This window comes from Seriola lalandi, unplaced genomic scaffold (genome assembly GCF_002814215.2).
Source record: "Seriola lalandi dorsalis isolate HSWRI2012SDOR001 ecotype SW California unplaced genomic scaffold, Sedor1 jcf7180002054313, whole genome shotgun sequence".
NCBI lineage: Eukaryota > Metazoa > Chordata > Actinopteri > Carangiformes > Carangidae > Seriola > Seriola lalandi.
The window spans coordinates 2,641-16,924 of record NW_019524866.1 but is presented as its reverse complement, the minus strand read 5'-3'; the positions used below and the strand labels follow the sequence as shown (position 1 = coordinate 16,924).

The window sequence follows — 14,284 nt, the reverse complement described above, 5'->3', positions numbered from 1 at the left end:
GAAACAATTCCACCTGTATAACGGGTTTCCTGCAAACACGGAAGTAGGAAGGAGTGTGTCCTCTCGCTCCGGCTGGCTCTTTCAGCACTCTGTCTCTCTGCCTCTTCTAAACTCTGCTGGGCATCGCGGCGCGTCAAAACATTGCGTCTCTGCAGGACTTGCCAGGGCCAGAGAGAAGAGGAAATTTGCCTGAGAAGGAATGCGAAACGAGGTTTAGAATTGGCACTGCCACGAGGAAAACGAGGAGGTGCGACATTTTCTAGGCTACGTGGAGATCCGCTTTTTCTTCCCTTCAAAGGTAAAATGATTTCCTCTGCGTTATTTTTCCACTGTGCTGCATTTGTTGTTACGCACTGTTTTCATATCGCTGAAGCTTATTGTGTACTTATATACAGCCTGTCCGATACTTTTTTTTATCGAGGCAACTTTTAACATAGACAGCAGCTACACATGCTGTAAAATGACAACAAAAGACAAGTTTGTGATATTGTATCCTGCAAACACGCATTAAATACTATTTGTCATAACTATTCTTCATGTGAGGACTGATGTTTTCGCCATGGATGGGATGCTGAAGTCTACTTTGTAATGGACCTACTGTATCTAGTGGTTATTATTAGGACGCATGCTGTTTGTGGTAGCAGTCCTGCACGTATGCGCCATCATCCGCGTGCACGCGCCTGACAGTGATTGTGCACGTCAGCGGTGATCGATGCGGGTTACCATGTAATATACGCTCATGTGATCATAAACTCTGACGGCAACCGCCTGATTCTCATTGATCTGCCAGAGTCATCGTAGATGTTAAAGCTTTTGAAAGCGGGTGGTGTGCGCGTGTGTGCGTGCGTGTGAGTGTGCGCATGTGTGAGTGTTTTCAGCATTGCTGAGACGAGGCATCCCCGCCATCTGTGCTCCGTGTGGTGGCTGAAGTTCTGCCCCAGATAAAGTGCGCCACTGCCTGTGACTTGATTCATCCCAATAATCAGATACAAACACGCTCTAACCATTAAACCTGCAAGTTTGTGTATTTGTTGATGTGTTACAGTGTTACGTATAGATGACGTGACACTGTCACTCTGCCATCCTGTACAAGGCAAGTAGACCAGCAGGTGGAAATGCTGCAACCCCCCCCCCTCCAAAAAAAACCATCTACAAAATAAAGTCCACGTGAGTCAGTTCAAGAACAGACATCCTGATCAAGTCACAACCTTTCCTCTCAACAATCTGTTTTCATTTGCAGAGTGTGCATGCACATAGTTATTGATCATGTGAGGGGTTAAAACACAGTGATCGAAGACAGGGGTTACAGAGGCCGGCCTTGAAAGGTGATCCTTTACAGACAGGACTTGTAGATGTAAACAAAAGTTGTCTATGTGTTGTGCCTACAGAGTCTTTTCTGTCACATCACCCACTTTGTTTTTAGTCCCTTTTTATGACACATTATCATTTGTGAGCCTCTCAGAAATGCCTTCGAAATGATACACACATGAATGAGGGAAGTGTGACTCATAAACACAATGAGCAAGCAAGATAATGAGCATTCAAGGTGTGTTTCTTTTAGGTCTTTTTGTGAGTAAATGAAGTAAAATATGTGTCAAAAGCACCTGAAAACAGGCACCACCCTCCATAAAACTTCCCCTAACAGAAGAAGATTAGATGGAGGTACAGATAAAACACAGCAGCTGCAACCAGACACACACACCTGGGATGCAAGAGCATTGTTTCATCAGTGAGATTTGATATGAGAGGGGAGTTTTTTTCCTCCTCTAGTCAGTGATGTCATGCTGCTGTATGCTGTTGGCCTTGGTGTAACACTGAATGGAGAGCATGCTGAAAGTACACGAAGTACAGAAATTGTGTCGGTGTAGCTCGTGGGCTGTATAGGACACACAGCTCATCCAGCGCTGAAGGGATACACGCTGCTTCTTCCCTCTGTCTTTCTCTGTTCATTAAGCAAACTCCCTGTCCCTGTCTGACTCTCACCCCCCCCCCCCTCGCATCTCTTCCTCCCCTCTGTCTTTCTCCCGCTCTCGATCATTGTCAGAAACAGCATCAGCAGCGGCAGCATCAGTGCATTACATAACAAAGGTTTTTTTGTTGGGATACAAGGGCCCTTTTGGCTGGTGAGATGCGTGGCACGTAGCCTTTTGTGATGACACCCAGAAATGACCAGAATGGACAGCTCGATGACCTCAAATGACCTGCGGCAGGACTGATGAATAGCCAGAGTGACACGGAAAAAATAAATATACAAACATGCAGAGACGCATCGAGACAGATGAAGAGAAGACACAGGCAGGCGGAGTGAAAGATAAACTGGTAAAAGATGGACAAACACCAAAGACACACACTGAGGTTATTTAGACAGTCTTTGCCCTGACGTGTCAGTTTTGATAACATTTTCTGCTGCTGGAGCCTGTCTGGATCTCTGCGATCTGCTTCTGTAGTCGTCCAATCAGTTATGTTATCTGTTTTTCTGTCAGAGGTTTTTTTTAGTGCAAATCAGCCTGGATTGACTCTTTGCGTCAGCATTTTACAGTGTGTCAGCAACATCCTTGTTCACACAAACAATGTTGCCTTGCAAAATGATTTTCAAGCATGTCCACCCACTAAGATGAGTGTTGTCCTGTTCTGGGAGGCTGATGGAAATTATTATGAAATGTCATACAGCGTCATAGTCCTGCCTTGAACAGGTCCAGGACATTTTCATCTGTTTAATGTGGTTTACCTACAGCTTATTTCATGATTGATAGACTGCTTGTCTTTACAGCTACCTATTTCCTTATTTTCTATTTTGTAATTCTGTCATTAGGGACTGCATATCAGACAAACCAGAAAAAACATTTGATGACAGTTACAGAGTAAAATAAATATTATGGCCAAATCAGTGGAATTCATGCCTGCTAAATCAAAGCCACAACATCTCTAGGGCTGGAACTAACAATTATTTTCATTATCTATCAATCTGCCAATAATTATTAGGATGATTATTGTCAGTGTGTCCAAAACCCATTAATATTCAATTTACAATGATAAAAAGAACAGAGAGAAACAGCAAATCCTCATAAGTACCCAATGGTGGGTGTTTTTTTCTTAAACAATTAATTGATAAATCAAAATAGTTGCTGATTAATTTTCTGTTGATCAACTAGTTGTATAAATATGTCAACTTTAGTGCTCAGCCCCTCCATAGGCCTGGCAAATAAAAGCTAAGACTTCACTCACTGTATTAGAATATATTTTAAATCATATTAGTAAGAAGTATCAGTGTTCATCCAAAGCTGCTGACATACACTGGCACTCTGTTGTTAGGGCTGTAATGAAGCGATTCTTCAGCGAGCGACTGCAGATAATACACAGAGAGAACTCCACATGGATTATGTATGACCCATGAGAAGATGCGTAACACGTGCAATACTATAATCCTGCACTGCTGTTGAATGTCGCTCAGTTTAAAGGTACATTAGCACGTCAGGAGATTCACTACGTTAACATGCTGACAGCTAACTGTAATAGCATCCCACGGAGCGATTTCTACAGCACTTAGTTTGAGTAAACATCTCGTCTGTGTCATCTGGCCTCAGCTGTGATGGACGTCACATTTACATTTATGACATTTAGCTGGTACTTGCCTGAGTGTCTTGTCCCAAATACAGGAGTAGAGGCTTAAAAGAAGAAGCTTAAATATAATGTAATTAAATTCTAATTAAAAAGGTCAAGTTTGAAGCTTATGTTCTTAGATTACCTACAGTACCTAAGACTAATTACTTTGCTGTAATCAGACTGCAAATTTTATTTTTACGTATAGGGCTGAGTAACAAATTTTCATTATCTACTGATTAATCGATAATCTAATCTATAAGATGCAGGAAAATTGTGAAAAATGTCATTCACAATTTCCTTAAGTTCAAGGTCTTGTTTGTTCTGACCAACAGTACAAAACCCAAATATGTTCAGTTTACAGTGATATAGAACAGATAAAAAGAGCAAATAGCTGTTAGAGAGCAAGTAGCTGGAACCAAATATGGTTCGTATTTTGCTTCAAAAAATAAAAATTAATTTTATGTATTTCAGCTAATCAATGAACGAACCGTTTCAGCTTAAATTAAATTCTTTTAATAATACAGCATCCAAATATAAATGTATTAAGTGGGAAAGGGTTTCTGAATTGATAGGACTGGATGCCTCACAAACTTCTTCCTTGTCCTGAGATGACAGAAAGGATAAAACATGCTTTGGGTTAAACATTGGTCTGTATATCTGGTGTGTGTGTGTGTGTGTGTGTGTGTGTGTGTGTGTGTGTGTCAGTGTGTCTGTGTGTGTGTGTATCAGGGGTCAGCTCTGACAACTGTACTGAGCGTGTCTTTGTGCACCAGTCCCACGCCGCTGGCATGGAGTCAGAGGAGAGAAAACAAGGGCACGTCTCACTGCCTTATTTATTTATATCCCCCGGTCCTTCCCATCAGCACTGGAGCCTTTATCAGCCTCCGTCCGACACTAAAAACAATCATATTGCAGAGCAGTAAAGGAAAGAGGCCACTCTCCCCCTCTCTCTGTTGTTTGTCCTGAACTCACAGAGGCCTCCTGCTCCCATTCAGTATTTCATTAGTTTTTCCAGATGGTCCAGTAAAGACGGACAGGAAGGAGGAGAGACAGAATGGGACAACATAGTGTATTGTAAAGGTGATGAAACAACTCATAAAAGTTTTAAAAGTGTTTTCTTAAATAGAGAGTCACAGTCTTGTAAACTACAAAAAAGTTATTTAGTTAGAAATGTCATGTTTTCTGTATACATTTAAATTAGAAAGAATAGTAGTTGAAATAGACAGGCAGACAGGTGAGGCTTCTCAACAACTTTATGAAAAGTACCACATGGGGATAGAACTAGATTAAATCATGTGATTGGTATGGTGTGTTTAACAGCAGAGCCACAGTGCTGTTGCATTATCAATAAAACCACAAGGACTATAACTGCACCACAAGGTAGAGAGCACAGGCCTCTAACCTTTTAGTTTCTCCTGTACAGTTAGTCAAAGCATACTCCTGTCCTCCTGGCCCCAAGCCTTTGGGATGGGTTCCCAGGCCAGCTTGCTAATCTTCTCAGTCACCAGGGCATACCAGCAGAAGTATTTTAGGGGCTCAGTCTATTTGGATATCATGGAGAGAGGATAGCACGATCCTCACGGTTGTGCTAGGCTAAGCAGATTATCTCTGCAGCCTCATAGACTTAAACACAGAATGTGAGCTAGCTTTGCTGCCTCTGTGCACTGAAAAGGTCTGACATTCAACTGGAGTCAGAGCAGAATGGAGACAGCTGCAAAGGAACTCCACCTTCAATTAATGACTGTTTTGATGTTTGATTTTCTGCCAATACTTACTTGATTTATTGATTAATTACTTGGTCAGTGAGAAATACCCATCATATTTTCAACAGTCTGTTGTGTACTGGCACAGCGGTACTTTGAGAACATCAACATGCTAACATGCTCACATCCAAAATGTTAACATGGTGATGTTTAGCGATTTAATGTTTGCCAACTTCACCACTTTAGTTTTGCTAATTAAATACTTGCATTGGACAAATTTTGACATGGGGATGGTGCTAGATCAACAATTAGCGGTTTACCAAAGTCATTATGGTTCATCCATGAGAGGAAAATGTATGTGTGCACTAAAAGTCATGGCAATTCATCCAGTAGTTGTTGAGATATTTCAGTTTGAACTTCTTGATACTTCAGTAGTGGACCGCTGCCACTTCTTCAATGTGTTGGTTTCCTGTGTTGGGAAACCTGTACCATGTTTGAATGAATCTCCTGCAGTAGACTTCCATCAGTGTTTTCAGCAGTGACCCAGCCTGGGACCGGCTCATTAATAATGCACGATGTCATCTCATCATAGATTTTTGAGGTTTTAAGAGTTTCACAGATGCAGGCAGGTTGGAGAATCTCTAAACCCACAGAGCAGACTGTAATCCCATCAGCAATTATACACCTGTGGCTCAGTTTGCAACATTAGCTTAAGGAAGCAGTTGTTACACAACCATGTAACCATTAGATGCTGTTTTATCTTCCCTGTGCTCAGGTGTTCGCCTCCCGACCCACCGCCCACCACGGCCCTCACCTGCGTGTTGCGGTGCTTCCCCTGTGAGCCGACCTGGGCTGGCAGTCCCTTCTTGCACCGCCCGCCAACCCCGCCCATGGTCAGAATGACGCGCTCTAAGACCTTCCAGGCGTACCTGCCTAGCTGCCACCGAACCTACAGTTGCATCCACTGCCGAGCTCACCTGGCCAACCACGACGAGCTCATTTCCAAGGTAACCAGCAGCAAAAACAGCACACTGCTCTAGTAACTTGTCTCATCTTACCAACAGCGGTTGTCCCTGGAAACCATTAGGATAGTACTTCAGGCAGCTAATTATTACATACTAGTTCTAGTTTACAGGCAGATGAACTTCATGTTTTGTTCTATTATGGGTAAGGTTTTACTTTTGAAACAAGCAATTTACAGTGTAGTATTTGTCTCTTCCAATTTATAGAACAGTTCATGTTAAAGAATATCATTTACAGTTAACAGCAATTCAAAGGACAAATGCTGAAGATGTAAAAGAGGAAGAACTGATCAGGAATGATAAAAATAAACAGCAGGCTCAACACCTGTATGTCTGTGTCAGCTGCAGCCACGCTATTTCCTCTGCATGGATTATGTTATAAGCTGTTTAGTGAATTGGATTATGAATGCACTATCACTTTTTCCACATGCAAAAATGAAAACATGCTCACCTGTGCACAAAGGCCTTTTGCCAATTGTAAGACAGCTGCTCTAAATAAATCTGGTTAATGTGTCTCTCTTTTCATGTTGTGGAAATTTTAGACTGCATTATTAGTATTAAAGCTACTTATGCATACGTCAACCAAGATGTTATCGGTAGCATATTGGCTATTACTGGCAGACTACACAGATAGATAGATATTATTATTGATTTTGTCTAATCATAATGAGGGCATTTTTACAATTAGGCCAAACCAGGTTTCTTATTTGACTGAAGCATTATGGCAATATAAGAGCATGCTTATATTTTTTTTATAGATTTATTACACTGTACAAAGGGTAGATTCTTGCAGCCTTTTCATCTTTGTCTCATCTCATTTGTGTCTGCAGTCGTTCCAGGGCAGCCAGGGCAGAGCGTACCTGTTCAACTCAGTGTGAGTATCTGTCCACAAAGGACAAACCTCTCCTGCTACATTTCCACCCACCTGTTTAAAAAAGGCTTTGCAGGTGACTTTATGTGTTAGCAAAAATATGCTGGACACACGGGAGAAACCTGATCTAACATGCTCAGGTCTTATCAAATAGGTTTACAGTACGTGTTGTTCCACTTAGTAGTTGTGTTGTTTTTCAAGCCCAGTGTAGACGGAGCCAGCATGTGCCTCAAGCGTTGTCATTATCAGCTGAATTGAGTGTGAAAATTAGGCTGTTTGAATCTATGCTTCACGGCCTGGTGCCCTATCACTATGCACCGTGTGAGTGGGTGTGAGGCAGTGACTCACTCTGAGCACATCATACAGTATCTGCATCTGAGTAACTTGGGCACTTTCATATGGCTATTTTTTTTAACTTTTCTCATGTTTCTCTGCTTATGTCTCCTTCCTCTCTACTTTCCTCCCCATACACTGATTTTCCCTCTCTCAGGGTGAATGTCGGGTGTGGACCTGCAGAGGAGAGAGTTTTGCTCACAGGCCTGCATGCTGTAGCAGATATCTACTGTGAGAACTGCAAGACGACCCTGGGCTGGAAATACGTAAGTGTCCTTGGCTGATTTGATGCGCAGCACCACAAACTGCATCCAAAGTTAGAGGATGATAAGCTGGGAGGTTGCTATTATAGCACTCCCTAATTTTATTTGCACCCCAATTATGTTTGGACCTCCTCTTCTCTCAGGGTCAATGCAGTGGTACAGCTGTGGACTGAATTATTTATTAGACAGACTTCTCAGAGCAGTTGGAGACAAGAAGGAGAAGTCTTAATTTATCTTATGTGACTTGTGATGAGTTTTTGTCATTTAACAGAAGTGAAAAATATAATCGATTTCATTGTAGTGGCGTTGTTATAGTAGTATAGTAGTCGTATAGTATGGCTAATCATCACAACTGTCATAATAGTTGATTAAACTCATAAACTCTGTCAGTGTGGTTGATTTTAACAGAGTGTTAAAATAATGTTGACAGCCTCACCGTGTACCTCTAGCTAATATTGCAGGTATATTTACAGTCAGAGTCTCTGCAGAGCTGTGATATAGCGTGTCAAAACACACGTGCAGTATGTATTTAGTACAGACGGTATTTTAGGTCCCATGTCTGGGTGAACAAAACAGGATCCACATGTTAGCCGCCTTCATATATCAACAGAGCTGAGCATGTGCAGCTGTCACTGGTGGACCTTGTCAGCATGGAGGTGAGAGTTTACATTATAGGTCGTGTGACTGTATCCTTAAAGGGTTAACTCATATACACATGTATACACACACAGTATCCTTGTTGTTTGGCTTCTGAAAAGGCGACAATTACCGGCACTCTTTGCCTAACCTCAAACTGTTACATTCACACTACGTGTCTAACCTTAAACCTAAATCTAAGTTTTTCCTTATGGTAAACCAGCTTCAAAAGTGGCTACTTTTCTGGGTGGCTCCTATTCCTGTCAGGACACTACAAGGCAAAGAAAACAGAGGTCATATGCACGCACACGCTCATAACACTAGATAGGACTTAATGGACGGCTGCCTTTAATATCAGTTGCAGCAGTGCTGATTTTCTGCACTCGTCAAAGTTTTATTGAGAGGCTTGACCTACTGCACTTCTACACTGAGAAATCTGATAACGTGTGTCTGCAGCTCTGAACCAAAATAGCTGAAGACAAAACAAGGTACAGACGCTCCGCAGTGAAAGAACATTTGTATCGACCTACTGTGCGATACTGTTTTCAAGAGAGGCTCACAGTGAGTGGGCTTTGAGGAAAAACACAAGGTTGTTAATGGACTTGGACAGTAAGCAGAAGTTGTCCTTTTGTAACATTTTTATGGCATTGATTAGCAACTCTGTGTAGTGTGTAATCCAAAATGGAAAGTATGTAATAGCCTTTAAAACATGAGCTCTGTCAAAATATTGCCCATATATAATGTTTAGTTAAAAGGGGTTGAAAAACATTTTACACTATAAAACGGGATTCGATATAAATAGGTTTACTGCTTGCTGCTAATATGTTTGGTAACTGGGGCCAGGAAAAAATTATTTGGGAATATGGGAGGTGGAGGCAGAATAAATTTAGGTGCGATTAGCGAGCAGCAGCCACCACAGCTGAGTGTGACCACCATGAGAAACAGCTGTTAATCAAAAATATACGCTCCTAACATAATCTTGTTTTAAACTTAAAATTGTTGTACTCAAACCTGCTTTGCGTTAAATGCTGTTAGCATGCTAAAATGCTCACAATGACAACTAACATATAGATGTTAAGTCTTTTGCTAATTAGCGCTAAAGACAAAGCAAAGCTAAGGTGATTTGTTTTAGTTAGTAAGTACATAGATATAAACCAAAGAAATAGACATTAGAGAGCCTTTGCGGTTACCAAGTGGCATCAAGTTTGGTTTTCGATCTTTTACTTTACATTACATACTTATTCTTACTGTGTTTACAGCATCTCTTTAAGCTAGGCTAATTACTGTTGCAGTCATGCTTTTCAAATGATTGACATTTTGCATTCAGCATATGAGAAAAAACGAATAAATAAATGGGTGAAAATGTTACTTAATAGAGCAACACTTAGTCCAGCTAATAAGCTTCTGTGTAGCTCAGACTCTTGCTCTGGTATTTCTTATAAATCCCAATCATATTTTCCAGAGGAATTTCTACCTCACAGTAGAAATGCACGTTACAGCCTGCAGAATTAGAGCACACTGTACGTCAGTGTTGGTGGTTGCAAGACTCAAACCTGTGGCCTTTTGTTTCCAGTTTTTTTTTTGTTTTTCTCTGGCAGATTTAGTGCTTAGAGACACATTCCTGCCAATATAAGGTATAACGACCCAGTCTGGTCAGTTTTGATTCTGCAGGCTCCTCTGCAGTGTTTAGTGACTGACGGTTATATAACCAGCTTCCAAAGAGCCAGGAGCAGAGACAGGCCAGAACTGAGTCAAGGATTGAAAAGACTGTCCTGAGCAAGTTTTTTTTAGTCTACTTGTGTCTTTCCCTATACTATCCTACTCTCTGTCAGAGATATAAACATGTTTCTCTCTCTTCATTATTCTCTGTCCATCTGTAATTTGAATTAAATTCTGTCTCCCCTGTCCTCTGCCACACCCTCCAGGAACATGCCTTTGAGAGCAGTCAGAAGTATAAAGAGGGCAAGTTCATCATCGAGCTGGCTCACATGATCAAGGACAACGGCTGGGACTGAGGGACAAGCAGTCGGGACATGACCACAGCTGTGGAGGGGAGGGGGGGACTGGGTGGCTGGATGGATGGACAAATGGATGGGAGGAAGAGGGGGGGCATGGTGGGTCATGTGTGGTGGGTGAGTGTGTGACTTTGGTTTGGCTGATTTACTATTAACCTCTGTAACTCTCTGCCCATCCCGCCCTACCACACCTCTTGATGTATACACACAACACACACACACACACACACACACACACACACACACACACACACACAAACACACAAACACAAACACACATCAAGGTCCCAGACATCCCAGCTTGACAGAGAGACAGACTAGGCAGGCTTGTACGCAGCTAGCAGGACTAGGTGACTGGCCAGCAATACACGACAAGATGTCTCATTTTCATGTTTTTTTCAAAACTGAAGATTTGATAGCTCTTAAAAAGGTGATAACGTTCCCCCTATACCTGCTAGGAGATATCTTCATTGTGTGAAGTATTCTACCTTCTCTAATAATAATGTTAAAACCAGTTGTTAACGGGTAAATCAGTGGAAATTTAGCCAGAAGGAGGCCAGTTGGCCTGGTGGTGTTCACTGGCCTTGGCTGAAGAGCTGATGGACATTCTCTCTGTCCAGAGCGTGAATGAGATGACCTAAGATGATTATAGCAAATCCAGCTGATCGGGACCATGCCAGCTGGGCCAGTGATGAGGCCTGGCGCTGAGGCTTGGCACGGAGGCCCGAGCACATGGACGTTGGGTTGTGGCGGGGGGAGGTGGGCCACTCACTCCACATGATGGGGAGGGGAAGATCCTGATCCAGTTATGCAGTGGCTTTGATGGCCTCTGGCTGGGATCCACTCCATGTCTTGCCAGTGATGTGGTTGAGGACGAGCAGGGTGGGCCGACAGTGAAAGAGATACAGACAGACAGCCACCAGCTTGTCCTAAAACCTCACAGGAATTTGCCCTCGCAGCAGCAGAGCAGGTCTCCTGGGTTTTATTCATCCTTCGATACACAGAGTCGTGTAATGTGATCTGCTGATCCTCCCCATGTGTGTCTGGTGTCGGCAGACGCATTGTCCACCTTTGTTACTTGGCCAGATAGAATTATACAACATAAGCTTGTCTCAGGTGAGTGATTTTGGCAGGGATTCCCAAAGGTTTGCGAGCACTGTGGGTATCTCTCTGCTGTTGTAGGTTGATAAGCAAAGGTGACGAGGCTCTGTAGGCTTGGGAGGACGGCTAATGATCAGTCAGACACAAACACAACCCCGGTTATCATGCGAATAACAGACCTCCCCATAGTTTGATCTGAAGAACCAAATTGCCAGTGCATGACTGGTTTCATGCGCCAAGGGAAATGCAAATAGTAAAAAACAAACACAAAAAGTAAGTTATTACTTACTTTTACTTAAATTACAATGTACATACATGACCACGGAGGTGTGCACTGTAAATGCATATGTATAAAAGGTAATACCTATCACTCTCTTTCAGTCTGGGATGACTGCTGTTTAACTGCTGTTACACTGAACTTCACAACTGGCCCTCACAAAACATTATAACAAACCTACTGGGCAACATCATGAAGCAATGCATTAGACAGACCTACTTACTTATTCTTTTGCTTCTTAATGCACCAACACATTACCTTCTTAGGTTTTCCCCCAATTTTAGATCATTTTTCTCACCTGAGTTAACTTGCTAAATAGTCCTCATGCATCATCGGGCTTCGAGCTATGACACATGGGTAATATTTGAGAAAACATTAATGAGAAGCATTGCTCAGGTACCTTGAAACTAACTTTTCTTTGCTAAGCCCAGGATCTTACTTAATGTGCTGGATGTGCTATTCTCTGATGGAAATGTGTTATTTTCAAATGAGAGAATCCATTACAGCTGCCTCCATCCTGTGGAACGTTAATGCATGCATGATCTAATACTAAGAGTTTTCTGACCAGTTTTGTGCTCGGCCCTCATCACGTTTTTTGTGAAAAAAAAATTGTGTGCATTAGAGTTGCACTGAAACCTTGTGCTGTAATACAACATCTAATCAGTTGCATCCCAGTCCGTTTGAGCTGTGAGATCCCTCTGCAATGGCACAAAAGCACTGCAGATTAAATGTGATCCTGGTTTAGGAAAGTTAAATTAGTTGCCCTGTCAAACATAGTTTCCTGTCATTGCAAACATTGCTCTGGACGTTGCCCTGTATATGGTGAGCCCTGTTCAAAACTCAAACCTAAACAGATAACTCTTCTTCTTCTTCAGTAACACTCAGCAGCTGATTGTTCAGTCGGAGGCTGTGACATTAAACCCAGCACAACCAAAGAACCCACCCATCAACAATAAGTTGACCAAACAAAAGATCTCATTTTGCTTGGACAAAGTGTTGCAAAACAAGGGGGTGTGTGCATAGCTGAAAGCCAAGGTTGTGGATAGCCTTTCTCTGTGATATATATAATGCATTATGATTTTGTAAACAAAAGATCTTAATATATAAATATATTCTATTTACTGTATTCACCATGAGGATTACCATTCATGTCAACCTCCGTGTTACAGACTGTAAATAGTGTTAATGTATTGTGTTTTATCTATGATCTATACGATGATGAATGAATATGATTTAGGTCATGTCATGCTTTCTCTCTGGTACCCCACATTGGCTGTACGATACTACTTTTTTACTGAAAATGTTTCAATTTTAATGTCTTTTGTAAAGGAGGATGCTGATGTTGACTATATATCATTGGATCTTCATCTAATAAAAAGCACCTTGATATCTGTATGGAATACAGAGTTTGCTTCTTCATGTACAACCTTAAATCTTGATACTGTGAGTCATGCACCTTAAAGGGGCACGCCAACTTTCATTAATCTGGGGTCAAAAGAGACAGATTTTGAAAAGAATGGTCAAATTGAAGCAACAGAGCTTAGATATCCCAGGTCAAATGCCAAACACACTGGAATCTACATTTTCCATTGTGCGGGAAAGTTGCGTCTTGTGTTAGGCCCTCTCTGCATCGTAGACATCCATGTCTTTCAAATTTCACCCCCGAGTTCATAATGCAGGGGTTTTGTTATGAATTTGAAGTCTCAAGACAAATTCGGGATAACCTTGATGATGTGATCGGGTTATTTATAGCAAGACTTGATTATATTAAGTTTAAAATTATTTGATGTTTGAAGGCTCTTTGTGTGTAACAGACATATAAGTTGTAAAACCTTAATTTTATGCCTTTTTAACTATGATCACTATCACAAACATAAAACCACAATCAAAATGTTTTCTCTTTTTTAGCTCTCGTCCATTTTAACTAATGACCTACTTTAATAAATTCATCTTTAATTAAATACATTTCAAAATATGATTTAAAAGTAGCTTAACCACCTCAAATCTTGTATGTTTCAACGTCGCTAGCAATGAGTTACTGCTACTCTGCTAAGCTAGGCTAGTAAGATCCAGTTTATCTGGAGTTACTTGTTTTCTCAACTAAGATTCAAGATTTAGACACTGTCTTATTTATGTGGTATTACAAACTTAATTTGCAGCTTTGTCAGATAACTCATTTGAACCGCTGCTTTGATTTTGCAGATGATAGATGCGAGTACAGTTTCTACACACCAATAACATTCTATCTTAATTAAAACACACATATGATCAACAATAATGGTGAGAGAAATTAGTCATTCACTCTAATTATGGGCTGGATGTTTGCGTCAATTGACCAGGCATCATCAGAGGATGTGCGCACAAAGTCTGCTGCGACCGAGCAGTGATAATAGGTGGTGACATTTTGTTGTCCTCATGGTAACAAATGCATCATCTGTTACTATGGGGGGGGGGGGGGGG

The 14,284-nt window shown here is 41.5% G+C and overlaps 1 protein-coding gene across 1 annotated transcript; it reads left to right on the top strand.

Annotated features, from left to right (window-relative positions):
- The first annotated feature begins 140 nt into the window (after positions 1 to 140).
- LOC111655281 (protein yippee-like 2) lies at positions 141 to 13,224 on the top strand. Its single transcript, XM_023406617.2, has 5 exons — positions 141 to 298; positions 6,082 to 6,313; positions 7,159 to 7,202; positions 7,690 to 7,798; positions 10,357 to 13,224. Exons 2-5 carry the CDS (start codon positions 6,197 to 6,199, stop codon positions 10,444 to 10,446), a joined length of 360 nt encoding a protein of 119 aa, XP_023262385.1. The 5' UTR covers positions 141 to 298; positions 6,082 to 6,196; the 3' UTR covers positions 10,447 to 13,224.
- The last annotated feature ends 1,060 nt before the right edge of the window (positions 13,225 to 14,284 follow it).

Excerpts from the sequence above, each read along its gene's own strand:
- LOC111655281 (XM_023406617.2), top strand. The coding sequence starts at position 6,197 with ATGGTCAGAATGACGCGCTCTAAGACCTTCCAGGCGTACCTGCCTAGC. Across the intron at positions 7,203-7,689 it reads GCGTACCTGTTCAACTCAGT|GGTGAATGTCGGGTGTGGAC; the intron begins GTGAGTATCTGT and ends TCCCTCTCTCAG. Across the intron at positions 7,799-10,356 it reads CGACCCTGGGCTGGAAATAC|GAACATGCCTTTGAGAGCAG; the intron begins GTAAGTGTCCTT and ends CACACCCTCCAG.